This window comes from Quercus robur, chromosome 11, assembly GCF_932294415.1.
Source record: "Quercus robur chromosome 11, dhQueRobu3.1, whole genome shotgun sequence".
Classification (NCBI taxonomy): Eukaryota; Viridiplantae; Streptophyta; class Magnoliopsida; order Fagales; family Fagaceae; genus Quercus; species Quercus robur.
In genome coordinates, this window is record NC_065544.1 from 35,160,312 (window position 1) to 35,182,032 (window position 21,721).

Here is a 21,721-nt window from a genome sequence, read left to right on the forward strand (position 1 = left end):
AACAAGTAAAACTATTTCCTCCAAAAAAAAAAAAAAAGTAAAACAAAAAACTGGAATTTTTTCAAGTTTTCTAACTGTTTTGGTTTTCGAAACCAGGAATGCAACACATTGTTTATCAACACATTATTAGTTTGAAATTTTTTAGACAATAAAAGTCTGACAATAATTTTAATATTTTTTAATTTAAATAAATTCCACCATCCAAGCAGGTCCCACAGCATCACCTATCTGTGTTTTCACCCATACATTTAGAAATTATATAGTTCTTTGGTGGACTAAGTCTCTTGTTGTCCACCATTCTACTAAAAGACTTCCGAAATTATATAGTTCTCTGGTGGATCAAATCACTTGTTATCCACTATTCCACTAAAAGACTCCCACTTGTTTAAAAATTGTTGAGCCAGTAATTAGTTTCTGTTTTAAAAAATTTTCTAACTCAAAAATTTTAAACAAGTATTAATTTTTTAATAGAATAGTGAATCACGTCACTTATCCACCACAAAGAACTTATAATTTCTTACGTACCAGGAAGGTAAAACTCGAAAAGAGAACCACCAACAAACCTAGTAAAACCAAGATTCACTACCATAAACACACATTAACAACGGGATTAAAAAGCCGGTAGTCCACGTGGCATCCAGATCAATCATTCCCCACACACAGCAAAAAAATAAATGGGACCCACATCATGATCGAACGGCTACAGATCTGTTTGGTAGCACAAATCATCCAATGTGGACCAATAATCCCGAACCTTCCTATACAGAGTTATTATAACAAGTCTCTCACAGATCCAAAAACCAAAACCCCAAACAAACCCTTATACGCCTATTTATATTCTGTACCATTTTCCCACTAAATACACACACTCTCTCTCGCACAAACTAAAAAGGAAAAACAAAAAAAAAAAAAAACTTGCGCTCTCTCTCTCGCTCTCTCTGGGTCTTATTAGCACTGAGCACTGACAGTGCGCAGGATAAGCAGTGAGAGGGTGCGCACGATAAGAGAAATTACGATGGATCGGAGGGCAGCGTTTTTTGTAGGATTTGTCTGCATTGTGATCGCCAGCGTCGGGGGTCAATCTCCGGCGACTTCTCCCAGCTCTACTCCCAACACGCCTTCTCCACCGACTCAGTCAAGTCCTCCATCTGGTGCACCACCTCCGGCCACCACCACTGCACCGCCTACTCCTGCCGCTACATCGCCACCTCCAGTTACTCAGTCTCCTCCACCGGCGGCTACTCCACCACCGGTGAGCGCTCCTCCTCCGGCTACTCCTCCACCAGTAAGCGCTCCACCTCCTGCTACTCCTCCACCAGCCACTCCTCCTCCCGCAACTCCACCTCCAGCTACCCCTCCTCCAGCAACCCCACCACCTGCTACCCCTCCACCAGCAACTCCTCCTCCGGCAACTCCACCACCGGCAGTGCCTCCACCTGCACCACTCGCATCGCCACCTGCTTCAGTCCCTGCACCGGCACCAAGCAAGAAGAAGGTGAAATCTCCAGCTCCGTCTCCCTTGGGGCTGAGTCCACCGGCTCCACCAACTGATGCTCCAGCACCTAGCTTGCTCGGAACTGCTGCACCTGGACCAGCTCAAAACGACGACGTAAGTCTCCTCCTCCTTTTTTGCCCTACTAATAAATAATATATATAAGACACATAAAAATGTGCACATGAACATGATCCATCGTCGTTTAGCGCCGATGGATCTTAGTGTTTAAGGTTTCCAACTTTGAAGTATTACTATACGATCGACCTGGTTTTAGTCTCCAAAATGTTAATAAAGTGATATAGAATCAGATACATAAAAAATAGTGATAGTAATTTTACATTTAAAAAAAAAAAAAAATTTAAACAGTTGATAATCAATGTTTTTTTTTAAAAATATAAGATGAATGTTAATTTGGATTAATGAGTCCTTAAACTTATGATGATCTAGTTTATAGAGTTAGTTAGAGCAAGTTAATATCCAAGGTAGTTTTTTCCTGTTGCGGCGAGGGAGCAATGTAGTCGAGGATGAAGTGGATCTTTCTGTGTGTCAGACTTTTGATCATGTGTCTCCGGTGTTCCAGTTCTATTGGCTGGAACTCACGTGAGGTTGGGGAGCCGTGTAGATCTGATTAGTACTGTATAGTCAGAAAAGCACGTGTTCCTTTTTTTTAACTATTTAAAATTTAAAAAAAAAGATTTTCGGACACTACTCTCTACTCCATCCCTATCCTCTTATCCTTCATCAGGTATAACAATAGCAAATCAGACGATTCACATGAATAGTAATTGATTGCACCGTACGAAGGAAGTAAACGTGACCTATTAAAAAAAACCAATAAAAAAGACAAGGGAAAGAAAAAGAGAGAAAGTTGGAGGGGTTGATGCCATTGCCAGCTAGCGATTGAGCAGATATATATAGAGAGGCACAAAGTGTTGTGGCTAGGAGTGAGACCGCAACACAAGACACAGAATTCTAAGTCTGCAAAGATAAAGATAGGTCATAGCATGGGGGGTGCCTGTACTCTCGTGCGTGCTGGTTCACACAGTTTCAGGTGCAAAGTATTTTAATGAATGATTTGGTAATTTAAAAAGTGAACTTGCATACCAATGGATCATGCTACAGATTGAGATTAGGGTAGTTTCCATGTAAAAAATACTATTATATTAGATTTGTGAGATTGATATTTACTAATTTTTAGCAAACTCACCAAAGTTTTGGGACTTTGTTGTTTTATTATTATTGATTATTAAAAAAAATAACTATTTATTACCATGTTTTAAAATAAAAATATTTTCTTACAAATCAGGTCCCAATTTATATTCTTCTCCAAAAAAAAAAAAAAAAAAGGTCCCAATTTATATTAGAATAAAACAAAGCAGTAGCTAACAGGTACTGGCCCCAAAGTAAAATTTTGTACTACTTTTATGCTGCAACTTTAAATCATTTTTAGTATAGTATAGACATTTCTTTTTCATTTATGTTCTTTTTGGGTGTATGTTTCTGTTTCATTGACTGTAATTACTTTTAGAAAGGATCTACATTGCATGTCCAGACATATATGATTGCTAAAGATATTTGGTTGATTGAGATTTTGGTAGTCATCTTACACAATTAAGTAATTAGACACATTTCACTTCAAGTAGCAACTGAGAACCTGTCCTACCCTTGCTCATGTTGTCACATACCTGAAAATGGTAAACAGGGGAAGGGGATGATCAAATATGTCTAGGATTTTTCTTCACGGCGATATGGAATGTCCGATGATAAACTAAAATTGTGTCATGGGATTTAGTTTTTGATGTTTCATATATATTATATTGTCTTTTACAATTAATGCTATTATTGTTTAACAAGCTTTGGTGCAACCTTATATTGCAGAGTGGGGTGGAGAAGATCTTGTCCATTCAGAAGATGGTTGGGAGCTTGGTCTTTGGATGGGCTCTCCTATGGTTGTTGGTTCTTTAGAGCTGCGTTTTTACCTTCATATTTCTGTGTTATCACTTTTGCCTCTATATATTACTTACTGCCCATCATTATAGCTCTACCTGATGATGGGACTTTCTTTCTACATGTATTTGAGCTATATACATTCGGTTGAATTCTTTGGGAGATTTTTGGAGGGGAGTTTTATGTATTATTGACTATTGAGGGGAGTTGTTTTGTATTGGATTGTAGCTACCTCTTTCTTTCAAATTTCTTTCTCTGTCTATGCCTCACTTTTGATTGATTATTCATTATTGTCTCTCTTTTTATTCAGTTCTGTTAATACATACTCAAATAGCATATTAGTCCCGTTCCGTATTAAATACTTTAGAGCACTTATCCCAAAAAAAAAAAAAAAACTTTAGAGCATATATGAAGCCCCGCCTAAAGGCAAAAATATTGTTGCATGTTTGGTAAGAGTGGGAAACTAATTTGTTGAAATTAAAGGAAAATTGTATGATTTGGCCTAATGGCCTACGTTCTTGAGGATTACATTTTTGATATTATCAAGTTTCCTGGGTTGAGTAGTACAATTAGGCCTACAAATATTATAATTAACCAGAATGGAAACCTCCAATTGGGTGAGGAAAAGATAGGGAGGATATAAAAGGGGTGATCAAAATAAAATTAAGATTATGCCTTCTCAATTATGTGTACTTTTGGGTCAAAAAAAGAAGAAAGAATTCATTCATGTGAAACAGAGGAATTGTTTACAAGACCAAAAGCGGGACATGTCCCTTCGCTTTGGAAAAGAGTGCTAGTCGAAGTGGCCGTACCATGGACTTTCGAGACTAAAAGTATCATATGGCCCATTGCATTGCAAAAGAGAAGTGGACGTAACAGACCAGAACATCATATGGCCCATTAAAATGCAATTCATTTTATATATCTGAATTAGTGCAAGTCACACTATATCTGAACGTATTTGAAACCAAAAGAATATATGAATATATATGTGATATTGTTGATATAATATATTCAGGATATCCAAAGAAGTGTGAACATATGGTCCAATTGGACCCATATTATCGCAGACATTCTTTAATGGCTATCGGCACCTTTTTGCAGTGATAAAAATGGTCTTCTATTCCAATACAACCTGAGTTGTTACTTGCTTCAACATGAGCCATTCACATGGATACATCCTAACCTTCTCACATGGTAGAGCCATAGAGGGGATACCTTAAATATCTTATCCATTTTAAATGGGTCTGGGCTATGACAAACTTTAGCCTTGCATTGCCTCATCGACTTCGGTCTAACTTTCAGCAATTTCTATAGCAGGAAGGAATCATGAAAACTAACAAATTTCAGCTTACTTGAGGAAAGGTTACCCTTTGATTGGGCAAGGATAAAGCTCGGAAAACCAAACACACGATGTGGTTATTTCAAATAAAGTTCGTGTTAATAGATGCCCTTAGGGCAATTGTTAATAAACCATAATAAGAAAGTTTTAACACCACTTTCATAGAAAATACAAAAAGCTGTCAACAACATTTATTGTTTTATCATTCTCCCAATAAAATGTTTCTAAAAATAACTCCTAAACTACGGGCATTGGTTAACATTTCCCATTCAATAATTTAACCATCTTATTTTCAGAAGAGAGTTTCAGTACTTACCAAAAGAGGAAAAAATTGTTTTCCACAAGTGAAAGGTAATAAATACAAAAGGTTATTAACATCTCGTTTTTTTCGCTAAAAGGAGGCTATTATTCATTCAAATATGTACCTAAAGTTAATCAATTATATGTGGGTTTGGGATATCAAAATTTAAAAAACTTGTAATATATATTTTTTTCCCTCCAAGTAAATTGTGCCATCAAATATCAATAAGTGGAAGGTCCTACTTAGACGATTTATTATTTTTTGTTATAGTTGCATTTACATAGGGTTGTGGGATTCACCCATGTGATAGGGATATTGCATACAATGTTTACGTATAATACCACCTCGTTTTTGGGATTTTATTTGATAAGGAATGATTAGAGGTTGGAAAATTGGAGTTTTTCCAGCATCTAATTGTGCTTCTTGTAAAGAGTAATGTTGAATATTGTCAACCTAACTTCTCTCTACAAGGCTCTCACTCTTACATAATTTTTGAATTCTAAAAGTTGGATCCCCTTTTCATGATGGTTTGTTCTTGATTTTATAGAGGTAGATGAATTAAGATATTCAAATTTCCCTCTAGTTCCTCTATTTAAGAGTTTTTGAACTCATGTTTATCCTCTTAGACACATCTAATCTAATACTATATATAAAAGCAGAAGCATATTCCTGCAATTAAGGAGGTTTTGCCACGTTAGCAAAAAAAACCCCCTTAAAAACCTACCACACTCCTAGAAAAGGAAGCGCAAAAATAAAAAAATAAAAAAAATTAAAAAAAACCGTGAAAACTTATAAACACCATTCAAGTAGTGCGAAAACATAAAAACATCAAGCGGCGCAGTCATTCGGCCAAACGCACAAACGCAAATACAAAACCCCTCCCTCCATTGTTTTAAATGTTCATTCTGACTTCTCCTACCAATTTTCCTTCCCTTTCCTTCCCTTTTTCACTGCTTTATTCATTCTCTACCCTATTACTTTTCTATCGCCATTCCTCTGTGACAACAAACTATTCAGAAGTCAAAACCATTCCTTCTCTGCAACAACAGACAATTCAAAAGGTAAGCATGCTTTTTTCTTTTCTTTTTTTCCTTTTTTCTTTTTCTTTTTTTCTATTCAACTACCATTCCCAATTGCCTAAAACTGCCTACAGATTGTTTTTCCATTTGCTGAATTTAATTTTTTTTTCTTTCTCTTCCATCTTTTTCTCCAATTGCAGATTACTAATTCCTTATGCCAGATAAACCCATTAGGTCTTCCACAAAAAGAATCTCTCAATCAAGGTTTAAGGTTTGGCTACCTGTTATCCTAATTTTCCATTTATTTTTCTTCAATTTATTGAGTTATGTTTTCTTCGATTGTTGTATTGGTTAGATTTTATTTTTGTTTGGCAAATTTTTGTTAGGTTTTCACTTCTTTTTTTTTTCGTTTGCCTTTATGTTTTGTCAATTACTGTAGAGTGAACATTTATTGATGATTTTTCTCAAAGTGAAATTATGGTTTCCTTGGAATTATTTACTGCATTTTTTTAATAGAAACAAACATATAAATAACAAAGATTTTGTTAAATACTGTTTTGCTGCATTACTCAATCAAGGTTTAAGGTTTGGCTACTGAAAGGACACATTTTGGATCCCAACCCAAAATGTAAAGGGATATTGGGCCAGTGAGCCTAGTACAATAAATTTGTAGAGAGTGGGTTAGAGAACTAGGCCCTAATGAGTTGAACAATGGCCAGAATGGGTTTGAAAGATAATCAAACAAAAGCAAGAAGGATTGATCCAAATAAATTCACTCTCGGTACAGTCCGAGGAGGTAAGTTCTAATATAAATCAGTTGAACGAATTATTAATACAATTTTGATTGCTACCATCCTTTTTCTCTCTATTTTTTGATCTCTCTTCCATGGAGGGTCTCTTACATTATATAGTTCCATTTTGATGATTTTGACCATACACTTGTTGATCATTTAAACCACTACTTGAGTGCCTGTCCCAACAAACACCCCCTCAGACCTTCTGTGAGTTGAGGCAGCCAAGACAGCACTGTTCAGGGGTCTTCTTTACATTAATGTAGCGAGAAAGTTAGCTAGAGAGCATTTAGGGTCCGTTTGGATACAGCTGAAAACTGAAAACTAAAACTGAAAAATACTATAGCAAAATAATTTTTAAATGTGTAAATAGTACCGTGGGACTCATTTTTAATGAAAAAATTGCTGAAAAGTGAAATTTGTGGGTTCGTGAACAGTACACGATGTGCACTAATTGACTGAAAAAAGTTTGAAAAGTCCAACTTTGCGGCTATTGTTCATTGAACAGTGCATGAACAGTAGCCGCAAGTTTCAAAAACGCGTGAAAAAAAAAAAAAAAAAAAAAAGGAAAAACGCAGACGCAAACTTTTCAGTTTCAGCCAAATCCAAACGTAGCCTTAATGCAGTGGTATCAGCTTTCCCTTAAATATTTCTAAGCTCCCATTCTTCCAGTACGTTCATAAGGCATGTCCCTCTCAGTGGCATTTTCTGGAAAGTCACTTTGAGTGATAGAACATACATTTGATCCGTGCTTCTTTTATCCGAGGAGACAATCCTCCTTGGACCACCTTTCTCAACCTTAGCTTACACATTACTCATGAGACTCTGAACTCAACACCCTCACAACTACTTATTCGTCCTCGGACTAATCAACGTCCTCGGCCAAAGCCCAAGGCTCAATATACAATTTTGGGCCCTTATCTCTACAGCTACCATTTTCCCTAATTTCCCATTTATTTTTTCAATTTCTTGAGCTCTGTTTTGTTCTATTGTTGTATTGATTATTATTATTTTTTTTTTTTTGGGGGGTAGATTTTTGTTAGGTTTGAGCTTTTTTTGGTTTGCCCCTAAAATTTGAATTGATTTATGTTTTGTCAACTACAACATGTTAAGGAATTATTTCCTTAATATGGTTGTATGGTTTACACACTAATTTTTAGATATACATTTTGTTGAATCGTTCTCAAAAGAAGAAGAAGAAAAAAACAAAAAACAAAAAAAAAAACCAAACGTTGAACTGCTGGATTACCTTTTAAATGGAAACGACCCTTGATTTTAATAGCCATATTAGTAACATGGATGGTTTGAAATCTGAATGTTTGGAGAGTACCTTTATTTATAATTTTTTAAAGTAAAATTATTGGATTTTTTTATGTTAATTACTTAGTTTTTGCAGATTGAACCGCATTTTCTCTAATCTCCTTTTCTTTTTCTTTTTTTCTTGATATTTAATTTTACTATTATTTCTCTATTGATCTATGTCTATGATTTACTAGAATACTTTTTTTTTTTTTTTTTTGAGCATCTTACGCTTTCTTTTTGCTTTAAGAATAATTTCTCAAATAATTCAAAAGTGTTCTATTAGACTTGGTATTTGTTAATTTTTGTACTTCTCAGGCTATTAGGCTCAGTTTATTGGCAGGGTTTTTATTTTTATTTTTATTTTTTATGTTGTTGTTGCTAGCTTTGCTTTTTTTTTTTTATTCATTTTTTTTATTGTGTATGTCTTAGTGTTTTGGATTTGAGTACTTATAGATGATTTACTTTTATTTATTTATTTTTATGAATAGTTGATTACATAATAATGGGTGAAAAGTTTCATGAATTCCATAACTTGGGTGTGCATATAATCTAATCTATCTCTTTGTGTAATTTCGAAGTAAAGCTTAATAAGTTTGAGAAACCTTTGTGTAATTAATCTTGATTCTTGCTGTCGAGGAAATTGTTATCAACTTCCTTACAATGATTATTTCTGACTCTTTTCTGTAGTCTCTCTTACACTATTCCCCTATTTTTTCTATCCCTTATTGAATACTTATATACAGAATAGAACATAGAATTATTTTAGTGTTATTAAACTTCAGTTTGGCTTTATTAGACATTCAGATTTCTTACTGTTTATTTCAAATAAACCTGCCATGTTTTGCTATGTTTTGTGTTTTCAATGACATTTTTATTCTCACGTGCTATTGTAGATTTATCATCTCTGCTTTGGCTTGTAAGACCTTTTTTTCTATTCAAGAAGATCTACTAAATTAAATTGAGAGGTTAGTACAACCTAATTTTCCCTTTGTTGCTTTTAATTATTTAGATTTGTATCTCTTTATCATTTGTTGATGTTCCAATAAAAAATATTTGGACAAAAATAGTGTAAAAAGATTATTAAATATGTACCCTTTGATTTTTAAAACAAATGCTAATTTTTTTTTCCACTTTACCATGTTATAATAGTAAAAGAAAAAATGGAAAATACAAGATTAGCACGACAAAAAAGACGGATGATAATGTTTAAGAAGCGATCCAAAAGAAAACAATATGAAAGAAAATACTTTACAAAATAAAGTTACCGAAGCTAGGAAATACAAAAAAAATAGACATTGCTTGAAAAAAACAAAAAAAAAAAGGGGGGAGAGATAGTACGGTGGTCAATCATGAAAATTCTTCGTTACATTTACCTGGTACAAGTACGAACCTTTTTGAGACAAAAGATTCGTTAGATATTGATGTTAATATTTTCCATTCCTTTGGAGAAAATGAGTCGAACTTAACTAATGATATTGAACCTTGGAATTTTGGCCCACCTTCTTATGTATGTAACCATTGTGGTGCAGTATTATGGTATGAAGAAAGAAGTGTAAAATCTAAGAGGCCTAGAAATCCAAAATTTTCTGTGTTGTATGGAGGGTAAGGTGAAGTTGCCTTTGCTTAAAAAAAAAACACCTCTTCTTCTTAATGAGCTATTAGATCCTCTTAGTGTACAACGATCTAAAACATTCAGAACTCAAATAAGGAGTTATAATGCAATGTTTGCAATGACATCCATAGGTGGCAAGGTGGATAATAAAGTTAACGATGGTAGAGGCCCTTACATTTTCAGACTTAATGGTCAAACCCACCATAGGATTGGAACACTTCTTCCTAATAATGGTGAGGACCCACAATTTGCACAGCTATATTTCTATGATACTAAAAATGAAGTCCAATATAGAATGAATGCCTTTGGTAGAAATCTTGTTAATAAAGACCTTGATCCATCTATTGTTGACACATTGGTCCAAATGTTTGATGAGTCAAACAGTTTGGTGAAGATATTTTGTATGTCTAGAGATCATTTCATACAACGTGATATCCATTGTTTAAGATTAAGACTTATTGGCTCACGAACTACAGATGGAAGAGAGTTCAATCTTCCTACATGTTCTGAAATTGCTACAATCATTGTTGGCGATATTGGTGTTGATAATGCATACCATGATATTATTGTGGAGTTAAAAGGAGGGAAACATAGGATCTATGAGTTGCATCCATCGTACATGGCATTGCAATATCCTCTTTTATTTCCATATGGTGAGGATGGCTTTTTGCTTGGCATTTTGTGCAGAAATATAGATGAGATCAGATCTGACACAAATGACTTCGATACAATGAGAGAGTATTATGCATTCAGATTGCAAGAGTGTAATGGTGAGGGACATACTTTGATATCTGGTGGTCAATTATTTCAACAATTTGATGTAGATGCCTATACATGTATTGAGGTAATAAGACTTATGCGGGTGAAGAATAACCAAGAAAAGTTGAGGATTGAACTGTATAATGGATTGAAGGATGCAATTATGAGGGCTGATACTACCCCTGCATCTGCTAGAAAAAGATTTGTTTTACCTTCAAGCTTCACAGGAAGTCCAAGGTATATGATTGAAAATTACCAAGATGCAATGGAGATCTGTAGATGGGCTGGCTATCCAAATCTGTTTATTACCTTCGCATGCAATGCAAAATGGCCAGAGATTGAGCTTTTCATGTCTAGGAAACCTGGGCAGAAAGTAGAAGACCAACCTAATGTGGTTTTGAGAGTATTCAAGATAAAACTTGATCAACTTTTAAATGATTTAAAGTATGGTTGACACTTTAGAAGAGTGATTGCAGGTATACTAAACTACACACCTTTAATATTTTTTTTTTGCTTTCTCCTTTTTGATCTTCATAATTACTCTAAATTAATATAATTAGCTTGATATTTTGGTACCAATTGTCTACACCACTGAATATCAAAAGAAAGGCCTACCTCATGCACACATATTGCTTTTTTTACATAATGATGACAAACAGGGACGAAGCTAGGACTTAGGGCACGTTTGGTACACTGTAATGATTATTACATGGGAATAGGAATAAGTATTACAAGGAATACATTAAATTAGAATGTAATAAGTATTACTATTCATTAGTTTGGTGACCATTTAAGAATAGAATCCTGAATATGCATCCACAATTTAGTAGAGTATAAAAAGAATGTGTAATTAAATCATTTTTAAGTCAAATTTCCTAAAATACACTTATTTTAGGATGTTCAAAATAGTGCTAATAATTAACAAGAAGGAAAATTTATTTTCTTTCCTTTTGAAGATGTGACAACTAATGGCTTTTTAGGAAAAAAATTTAAAAAGTTATTACATAAGGTAAAGGAATAGATATTCAGTACTTTTGATAAGGAATAATTATTCCTCATTTTGAAGAATAGTTATTCATAAGGAATAACTATTCATTGTAATAAAAACATAACCAAACAACCGAATAGTTATGCCATAGGAATATCTATTACATTATAGTGTCTATTACAGTCTACCAAACATGCCCTTAGAGTTAGGGGGGGCAAAAGTATAAACAATTTTTTTTTTTTTTGAAACTCGAAGTAAGCATTCATTTAGAAGAGAAATGCTATGTCCACAATATTTTCACTACATTTTCACAACAAATCGTATGTGGTAAGTTATTATTGGTTGTTATAAGTGAGCAAAAAAGTAATTTAAGTTGTGGATTTAAATTAGAACCAATAATAACTTACCGCATGTGATTTGTTGTGAAAATATTGTGGACGTAGCATTTCTTAATTTAGAAAGTTAAGCTTTTTTTTTTTACTTTTTTTTTTTTTGGGTGTCTTGTGTGTTGTCAAATGTGTGTGGGTGTTCACTTAGACTAGTTAGAATTGGCTTAGGAATTTTTTTTTTAATTTAATTTTATTTTTTGTTTGTGTCTTGCGTGGGTTTGATTTAAGGTGTCGTTTGGCCGGGCTTAAGTTTGTTATTGGTAAATTTTTTTGTTAAGCTTGTTAAATTTATTTCAAATTTTAGATCAATAAAATTTTTTATAACCTTTAAAAAGATCAATAATATTGTTGAGAGGACAAAGTGCAAATTTATTGAAACAAAAATTGCTAAAATTAATACACACACATATATACTGAAAGTTCAAATAGTGTAAAAACACCCTTGAACGTTTAGACTCCCAATTTACAAATTAACCAATTCAAGCTTTATGTCAAACAACTATTGTGCGGAAAATGAACAAAAGCTATAAAACAGAATTGGTAAACAATCTAAGCCAATTTAAAATCACAACCCACAGCAGATAATAAAAGGCAAAGATAAAAGGGAAGGAAGATGCAAACACAAGGACAACACACGATGTGTTATCGAAGAGGAAACCGAAGCCCTCGGCGTAAAACCTCTCTGTCGCCCTCCAAGCGGTAAGTAATCCACTAGAAAATGTAGTTGGGATACATGGATAGCAATAGACCCTCCAAGCCTAATCTACCCAGTGCACCTAAGCCTTCCAAGCTTCTTGCTCCAACGAGGTTGCCCCGAACCTATTTCTTTTCTAGCTTCCCGGATTCCGCTACTTGACCATAGTATCAACCAATGTAGATTGGTTCCTTCATAACTGCTTCCCAGAACACCAAACAGCCCTCTCACAGTAATGGATATGGTGAGAAAAGGTTTTGGTAAAATGCCTCTCAAAGATTTGACAATGGAAAGGAAGAGAGTTGAGGAATTTGAAGAGACTCTTATGTAAAGATTGTAGATGAATCAATCTTGTTTCACTCTAGGGTTTCTCTCTCAAAATTCCCTTTGGAAGCCCTCTTTCATTTGTGGGTATAAGGGATATTTATACTGGGGTGAGAAAAGAATGTGTAACGTCAGGTTTTTCAAAACAGGGGTAGCTCGCGGCTTGGACTTGCAGCTTGACTGAGTCGCGAGTTCCAGCCGCACGATAACAAAACAGCCAGTTGTCCTATTTTGTCCTATAGTACTCCAGCTAGCATGATGCTTTAGCTTCTGGCATGCTTGGCACGTGTGCTGCTTCTGGCGGCTTGCAGCCGCGAGTCACCTGCGAGATCCAGCCACGGGACTCTGTTTTCTTGCACACTCTTGAGCATTCAACACTCTATCTCACTCACTACCCTTACAACAAACCCACCTAAATATAGGGTTACTAATTGCTGAAATACAAGCAAATTTGGCATAGAATAAAGCCAACAAGATGGTTGATTAAATTCAACCTTACATATACTAAAAAAACTTTGAAAAAATTTAGGGGGCCACTGCCCCCCCAAGTCCAACTATAGTTCCGTCACTGATGACAAGCATCCTATAGCAACAGAAATTAACAAGATAATCTCAGCAAAAATTCCAAATTTGAATAAGTAACCTCTAGCTTATGATGCTGTCAAACAATACATGGTCCATGGTCTTTGTAGATCTATAAATTTTGTATGATTGAGAACAAATGTGTCAAGCACTTTCCTAAGAAATTTTGTTTTCAAACCACTGTTAATAATGATGGTTTCCCAATATATAGAAGAAGGAATAATGGAATACTTGTTGAAAGAAATGGAGTTAGACTCGATAATTGATTTATAGTTCCTCACAATATTGACTTATTGGTGAAATCTCAAGCCCACATAAATGTCAAGTGATGTAATTGTTCAAGGTCTATCAAATACTTATTCAAATACATAACGAAGGGACCTAATCGTGCAATTTTGATTCTTGAAGAAAATTTACATGTTGATGCTTTTACTAGAATGCAAAATATGACAGATACGGATGAAGTTAAGGAATACTTAAATTGAAGATATGTGTTTGCCATAGAGGCATGCTGGAGGATATTTGAGTTTGAAATCCACTATCGACAGCCTGCTATTCAAAGACTTAGTTTCCATATCGAAAATGAACAACCGGTTGTTTTAAGGATACTCAGTATATAGATAACGTTGTGGATGGACCAGATATTAGAAAAAGTAAATTTATAGAATGGATGAAAGCAAATGAATTGTATGAAGAAGCAAGGGAATTGACTTATTTTGAATTTTCAACAAAATGGGTTTGGCATAAAAGAGACAAGGAATGGAGATTGAAGAAGTTTGGAAGATGTATAGGGAGTATATACTATGCTCATCCTAAAAATGGAGAACGTTTTTATTTACGGATGATATTAAATGTTGTTAAAGGAGCTCGATCCTTTAAAGAAATAAGAACTATAAATAATGTAGTAAATTTAGATTTCATATCAGCATGTTATGTGCTTGGTTTGCTTAATGATGACAAAGAGTGGCATGAAGCTTTAAATCATGCATCACATTGGGCTTTAGGAAAACAACTTTGTGAGCTTTTTGTCACAATACTGATTTTTTGTGAGGTTTCTGACCCCTATAAATTATGGATTTCGAATTGGTGGCTATTATTTGAGGACATTCTTCATCGTCAAAGAGCAGTTTTACGCTATGACAATCTACATCTTGATGACTTCCTGTTGTAGAACTATGCACTTAGTGATATAGAACAAATTTTGATAAAAAATGGAAGGTCTTTGCAAGAATTTGAAACAATACCATATTCAAACACATTGCTTTTGAGACAATATAACAATAGAATATTACAAGAAGAATTGGATTATGATAGAGATTCTTTGGCAGCAGAACATATTGAACTTTTTAATGGTCTTAATTTTGATCAAAAGAATATATATGATGCAGTAATTGATTTTGTTTTGAGAAATAAAGGTGACTTCTTATTTGTATATGGACATGGAGGAATAGGAAGACTTATCTTTGGAAAACCATTATATGCTGATTGCGTTTAGAAGGAAAAATTGTCATTGCAATTGCATCATCTGGAACTGCTGCATTATTGTTGCCAGGAGGAAGAACGACTCATTCGAGATTTCAAATGCCAATAATTGTAATAGACCATTCAACTTGCAGAATTAAACAAGTTTCACAAATTGCAGAAGTTATGATGAAAGCAAGTCTTATAATTTGGGATGAAGCTCCTATGGCACACCAAAACTGTTTTGAAGCTGTTGATTGTTCACTAAGTGATATTTTTCGTTTTACTGGCAGTGACAGTGGAGATAAACGTTTTGGAGGAAAAACAGTTGTTCTTAGTGGTGATTTTAGACAAATATTACCAGTGGTAGCTAAAGGAAAAAGAGAACAAATAGTTGAGGCATCAATTAACAAGCCTTCATTATGGAACAATTGTAGAGTTTTCATTCTGACAAAAAATATGAGGCTCACAAAAAACCCAGGTGATATTGCTGCAAGGGAATTTACTGAATGGATATTGAAAATTGGTGATGGTGAACTAAATAACATTGAAAGTGAAGCATTGATTGAAATATTACATGAATTATTAATTCAACCTAGTACTCATCCTTTCAATAATATCATGAATGCTACCTACCCTGACTTTCATATTAAATTCAATGATTCAAAGTATTTAGAAGAGAGGGGAATTTTAGCTCCAACAAATGAAGTCGTTGAAGACATAAAAGATTACATGATTGACCTTATTAATGTTGATGAAGAAACATATCTTAGTGCAAATTCAATATGTAAAGCTTCAACCAACATTCTAGATCAAGATGTCATGTATCCAAGAGAGTTTCTAAATTCATTGAAGTTCCTTGGTATTCCAAACCATAAACTCAAGTTGAAAGTAGGACTACCAATAATGCTACTTCGAAATTTAAACCAAAGTGTTGGACTTTGCAATGGTACTAGACTTAGTCACTCAATTATCAAAATGGATTTTAGAAGCCCAAATAATATCAGGATCTCATGTTGGAGATAAAGTATTTATTCCAAGAATAGTTTTGCTCCCTTTTGAATCTAAATAGCCTTTTGTACTAAAGAGAAGACAGTTTCCACTATCAGTTTGCTTTGCTATGACAATTAATAAAAGCTAAGGTCAATCTTTGAAATGCGTTGGACTTTCTTTGGACAAACCATTTTTTAGTCATGGATAGTTATATGTTGCCATCTCCAAAGTTACAAGTAGAAATGGCCTTAGATTGTCACTAATGTTGCAAACAGTAGATTTTACTCCATAATTATATATAAATTTTATTGATGTTTAAATTGTGCAGATATTAGAGATTCAAATCAATATAGAGTACACAACTTTGAAGCAGATATCGGGGGACAAAGACAACTCGAAAGTGAAAGTTAGAATTTTACGAATGTGGGATGCAATTAATATAACAAACAACCATGACCTGATCAGTCTTGATATAATTGGTTGACAAAGAGGTAAATTCATAATTGGTTTTCTTTTAGAATAAATTTTACTAATATGGTGTCCTTAGAGTTTCTTTTCCATGCAATATGTCTATGTTTTATGTGGTCATGATTTGCATGAACTAAAAAAAAAAACTCACCATGTAAATATAATAAATTGCTCTTGCTAATGCAAAATGCTTTCATCAATAAAGTCTAATCTATTATATACATTAATCTAAGGTGGCAACTTCAAGTAAATAAACAGGACTTCTAACTCATGCTAGAATTCTTTTTTATTTGTTAAATCTGTGTGTTGATGCTATGTTGCTTACAATTTTGATTAAAATGTTGATTTGTTCTTTTATTTATTTTCTTAAAATTCCCAGGACCTATATGCAAATTTTGGGGATCTTGAGTAGATTGATTTTGGGTTAAATTGAGTAAATCAATTTAAATTGGGTTAAATTGATTTTAGATGTCTATTATTAATGAGGTCATAGGGAAAAAACTCTACATTATGCCACCCTGAGTGAATGTAAGTTGGTAGTTATGTACTGCTTCTATTCATTCAAGGGGTAATTTAATCACTGATTTCTATCTTAAGCACGTATATCTCTTCTATTAAAAAAAAAAAATTCATCTTAACCAATGTATCAAATAAATATAAGTTTAATGTAATCGGGCTATTTCTCAACTGATTTCCTTAGTGTGTGTATGTAATTATTTATTTATCTCATAAATTGATGCTTAATGTTATTTTTCTCTTTAGTTAAATATGAGTGATTGAGGTCGTTTTGATCAAGGGCTAATTCATTTGAAATGTTTGTAAGGAACATTAATACATGCAAGCATCAAAAAGATTCTGGCTCATAGTTACCGTCCATAGCTAAATGATGAGAGTCTATATGCAATTACAAATTTTTTAGTTGAGGAAAATAAAGGAAACTATCATCCAGTACATCATAATCTCAAAATTCTTTTCAAGTCAACAACTTCCGTTTTAAAAATATGTGGGTTTGATCATTTAATACCTCAATTCCAATTTGAAATTGCTGATTATGGAGCAATAGCTTCTCGTTGCTACGAGACTACTTACTTGACTGGTAATTTTAATTGTTTTACAAGTTAGTTTACACATACCATTTATATATTATTTGCTAATAACTCACAGTTTGGTAATTATGTGTAAGCAACTACTTTTAGTAAGCTAAAAATTAACAATTGATAACTTAATACTGACTCTTATCTAAAATAATATCATGTTCTTACCAAATGTGATTGGCATATTGGACTACATCGAAGACATTGAGAAGATCAAAATAAGAGGGTGTCCAACAAATATTAGAAACATTTGATTGTTGTTAGAAGAGTAAGATATATATACATTTTTTAAACCTCATATGTTATAAATTTTTAGTAGCTCAAACTTACATATAAACAACTTCAAAAATAATTCAGTTCAAACAACTTTGAGGGGAAATACTACACAACAAATAGATGATGATTCCTACAAAACAAATAGAGGGTCATTCATTGTAATAGTCACTTCAACTATTGTGAAAACTTACAGAGATAACCATTGACTGAGCCATTTATTAAGTACATAACGTTTATGTATCAATGATCCTTATAAATTTTTACGACTTTTTTGTAGGTGACTATCAACTATCATCCACTTTTGCAACAAAGCTGTATGTCAATCTAGACATTCTAGAAGTTGCAGAAATTAAAGACAAGTAACTACTGTTAAACTTTTTTTTTTGGTGGCTACTTTGTGATACTTTTTAAATGATAGATAGTATAAAATTGTGTAATACAAATACTACAGGAGATTAAAAAAAGAGACCAACAGGTATGTTCAGAAAAGACATGTTTATTTCAATTTGTTTAGATATATATTCATATGGAATATGATGAGGTAAAAAAGTTTTGAAGGCAATACTAGATATCAATAATTAAATATGTAGAAATAGTTATGTTATTGTTTTTTTGAATTGTATCTAATTTCTGGATAGTTACTCTTATATGTGCATTAGTTAAAAGACAAACGATTATTTATTCATTCAGTTTTAGAGGATATGATAGATGGCATAAACTGTGTTAAAACCAATTCAAACTATATTTGAACTTCTAGCATTTGTATGAAACATTGGAGTCATGCTTGAAATATATCCTCTAGCCTCTACATATATCACGTCTAGAAGATGCTACTTATAAATTGTGTCTATCCTTTTTGTTTCTTTTTACAATTTGTACGATTATGATAAAAAATTAAATATTCAACAAACAAATATAAAATAATGTTAATGTTGATGCATAGATTGAACACCACAATGGGCATAAATGTAAAAGAAATTATGCCAAAGGGACTACCTAAAATAAAAGATGAAGAACTTGTCTTACATAATAGAAAAACAGTTGTTGAAATAAAGGACTTGGAATGGAACCCAGAGACAATGGTATCAACTTTACTCTTACAATATGAATTTATCGTAAATGGTAATTGTTTGTGTTTTATAATAAGATATAATTTTAAAAACTGACTTAAGTTTGTATTACAAGATTTATTGGTGACATGCAATGCCAAAATCATTAATATCAACAACATATATGGATGGTATTATATTGCATATCTTACATGCAAGTCGAAGGTAAAACAAGTCAAAGAAGTTCAATGGTGCAACTGTTGAAAAAGTGAGCAAAAATTTGCAATCCCAAGGTAAACGAAAAAATGATTGGTAAGTTCACAAACACAAACAAAATATATGTACTTCTACTAACAACTTTGTATCTGAAATAGCTATAGAATACAAGTCCAAGTACAAGATGAGACCGGTTCAACAACATACATTTTGTTTGATAAATGAGCTGAAAAAATTATATCTAAGACTGTAAAAGAACTTACAGAGACGCAAGAAGAGGTAATTTCATATATAAATGTCAACATAGATCTTTATTATCTGAGAGTTGAAGTTTTGATACTTTCTTACCAATGCTACGCATGTGCACACACACACACACACACACACACACACACACAAACACACCATTTTCTGTAGAAGGCGCTCATCATCCGTGGTATTCCTCATATAAACAGTTTGTGCAAATATCACATACAAAACAGTTACAAAAGAAAATGATAAAACTTTAATAGATTAGATTATTAATTACAATAAGAACATTACTGGTCATTATGAAGAGAGATTTCAATTTTGAATTAAAAAAAAAAAAAACTAATTACACTGGACATGATGCATACATGCATATATACTTTGCTAATTGTATGACTCTTTGTTTGTACAGAATTTGAAATTGGATGTGTCCTACCAAGGGAGATTCAAAGAATAATTGGCAATGAATGTTTCTTCCAACTGCATCTTGATGAATATAATTTGAAATATGGAAGAGAAAATCACACCGTTTCGAAGATTTTAGAGACGGAGATCTTGCATAAAGTTGAAGAACATCAGGTAATAATAAAGTTGAAGTCTATTTTTAGTATATTTATCACACCTAAGTACCATAGGATTCATGACTATTCTTTACATGATATTTCCAGTATGCTTTATAGTTCATTGAAATTGAAGCATACACACTTCACCTTGCTTGTTATATGATTTAAACATTAGTCTGCACGGGACTTAGTATACATATCTAACTGGTACATAAGAAGTTGTTATCAAAATAAGAAAAAATATATAAAATTTTGTATGATACCATCAAAGTCAACATAGTACAATGAAAGCACTCTAAATTTTAAGCAACATGCATATAATCTTCCATTTTTTGAAACACCATTTAATAAAAGTGCAAATTATTGCAGGACACAATAGAGGAAATTGTAAGGAAATCAAGGAAGGACAAGTCCATTGCTAGTCAAAAAATAAACATAGGACAAACATTTGTTAAAAGACCTCAATTAATTGTCGTTATAACTACTGAAGATGAAAAAACTAATGATAAAAGTATGCCGTTCCAAATGCTTCAAAAACGTCAAAATGGTACTAAGCTGATTGCATCAAAGAAGAAAAAAATTTGAAGTCTAATGTATCTCAATGTATTTTATAAATAACATACTCTCTAGTTTCCTTTGGAAACCCTAGAGGTGAAAAAAGTCGCTAGTAATAGCAGTACGGTTGCCGTCAGGCATATTTTCTCTCTGCGTAAGCGGTAGAATCGATTTATGTTTCTTCCAAAAGCTTGAAGATGGAGGAGATTATAGAGAGATGTGCAGGTTTACATCTGTCATTGAAGGAAGATGCTGAAGTTATAATCCACAAACCAGTACCAGAGGAGGGCTTAGTCCTTCTAGGGAAGTTCTATACAAAGAGGAGAGTTAACTTAGAGTCTGTTGCAAGGGTGCTGAAATCGGTGTGGAAAACAGTGGCTAATTTCGAGGTCAGCGATCTGGGTGAGAATAAGGTCATGTTTCTTTTTCAAAAAAAGGATGATATGGATAGAGTGCTTTTCCTTTGCCCGTGGTCTTTTGATAAATACTTATTAGTCCTTCATAAACTGGTGTATGGGGAGGCGGTGCAAGATATCAAGTTCGACAGGACTCCGTTTTGGATCCAAATACATGGGCTGCCTACAATGTGTCAAACGAAGACAGTGGGAATGAGTATCGGAGCTACTCTAGGGGAAGTGGAGAAGGTGGATGCAAATGGGAGTGGATTTTGCCTGGGAAGTTTTCTGCGAATAAGGGTGCAAATGGAGATCACTAAGCCGTTGTGTCGTGGGCGGAAGTTTAGGCTAGGCAAGCATGGGATGTAATGGGTAGAATTCAAGTACGAGAGGCTCCCGATTTTCTACTACTTGTGTGGGATGATTGATCATGATGAAAGAGATTGTCTGCAGGGTTTTCGAAGCAAGGAAACGCCAAGGCTAGAAGAGAAGCAATTTGGTCCGTGGCTGCGTGCGAATCCGGACAAACACCAAAAAACCTTACTAATCACTGCCAGAAAGTATGGAGAAAGTAGAAATGGGGAAGTCAAACCTGAAACAATGGCTCGAAGACGGAATATAGAACCTGCAAAGGAAGGCGTGATTACTAGAAATGACGGTTTGGGTAAGGCGGAGAGAACGGTGGAGGCCCAGGCTGACGTGGTGAACGTGGACAACACTTCAGATCATCTGAAAATTAAAATCCCGAATATCTCGCTAAGTTCAAATTTTGAAGCGGAACTCCAGGCCATTGATGCCGCAATTATGGGAGACGTTTCAGGTGTAAATGATGAGCCAATAAAGGAACTAATAATGGG

General features: G+C 33.7%; 2 protein-coding genes and 1 long non-coding RNA gene across 3 annotated transcripts; all 3 read left to right on the top strand.

Moving 5' to 3' along the window:
* Positions 1 to 819: 819 nt before the first annotated feature.
* On the top strand, positions 820 to 3,704 carry LOC126705800 (classical arabinogalactan protein 9). Its single transcript, XM_050405011.1, has 2 exons — positions 820 to 1,609; positions 3,374 to 3,704. Exons 1-2 carry the CDS (start codon positions 1,016 to 1,018, stop codon positions 3,458 to 3,460), a joined length of 681 nt encoding a protein of 226 aa, XP_050260968.1. The 5' UTR covers positions 820 to 1,015; the 3' UTR covers positions 3,461 to 3,704.
* A 2,598-nt stretch (positions 3,705 to 6,302) lies between these two features.
* LOC126706136 (uncharacterized) lies at positions 6,303 to 20,534 on the top strand. The gene is made up of 3 exons (XR_007648522.1): positions 6,303 to 6,375; positions 9,091 to 9,162; positions 19,764 to 20,534. It is a non-coding gene; the product is annotated as an uncharacterized LOC126706136 (long non-coding RNA).
* Positions 20,535 to 20,666: 132 nt separating this feature from the next.
* On the top strand, positions 20,667 to 21,233 carry LOC126704972 (uncharacterized). The gene has a single exon (XM_050403948.1). The coding sequence runs from the start codon at positions 20,667 to 20,669 to the stop codon at positions 21,231 to 21,233; it is 567 nt and encodes a 188-aa protein (XP_050259905.1).
* The last annotated feature ends 488 nt before the right edge of the window (positions 21,234 to 21,721 follow it).

Coding starts and splice junctions, on each gene's coding strand:
- LOC126705800 (XM_050405011.1), top strand. CDS start 1,016: ATGGATCGGAGGGCAGCGTTTTTTGTAGGATTTGTCTGCATTGTGATC. Junction 1,610..3,373: donor GACCAGCTCAAAACGACGAC/GTAAGTCTCCTC, acceptor CTTATATTGCAG/AGTGGGGTGGAGAAGATCTT.
- LOC126704972 (XM_050403948.1), top strand. CDS start 20,667: ATGGAGGAGATTATAGAGAGATGTGCAGGTTTACATCTGTCATTGAAG.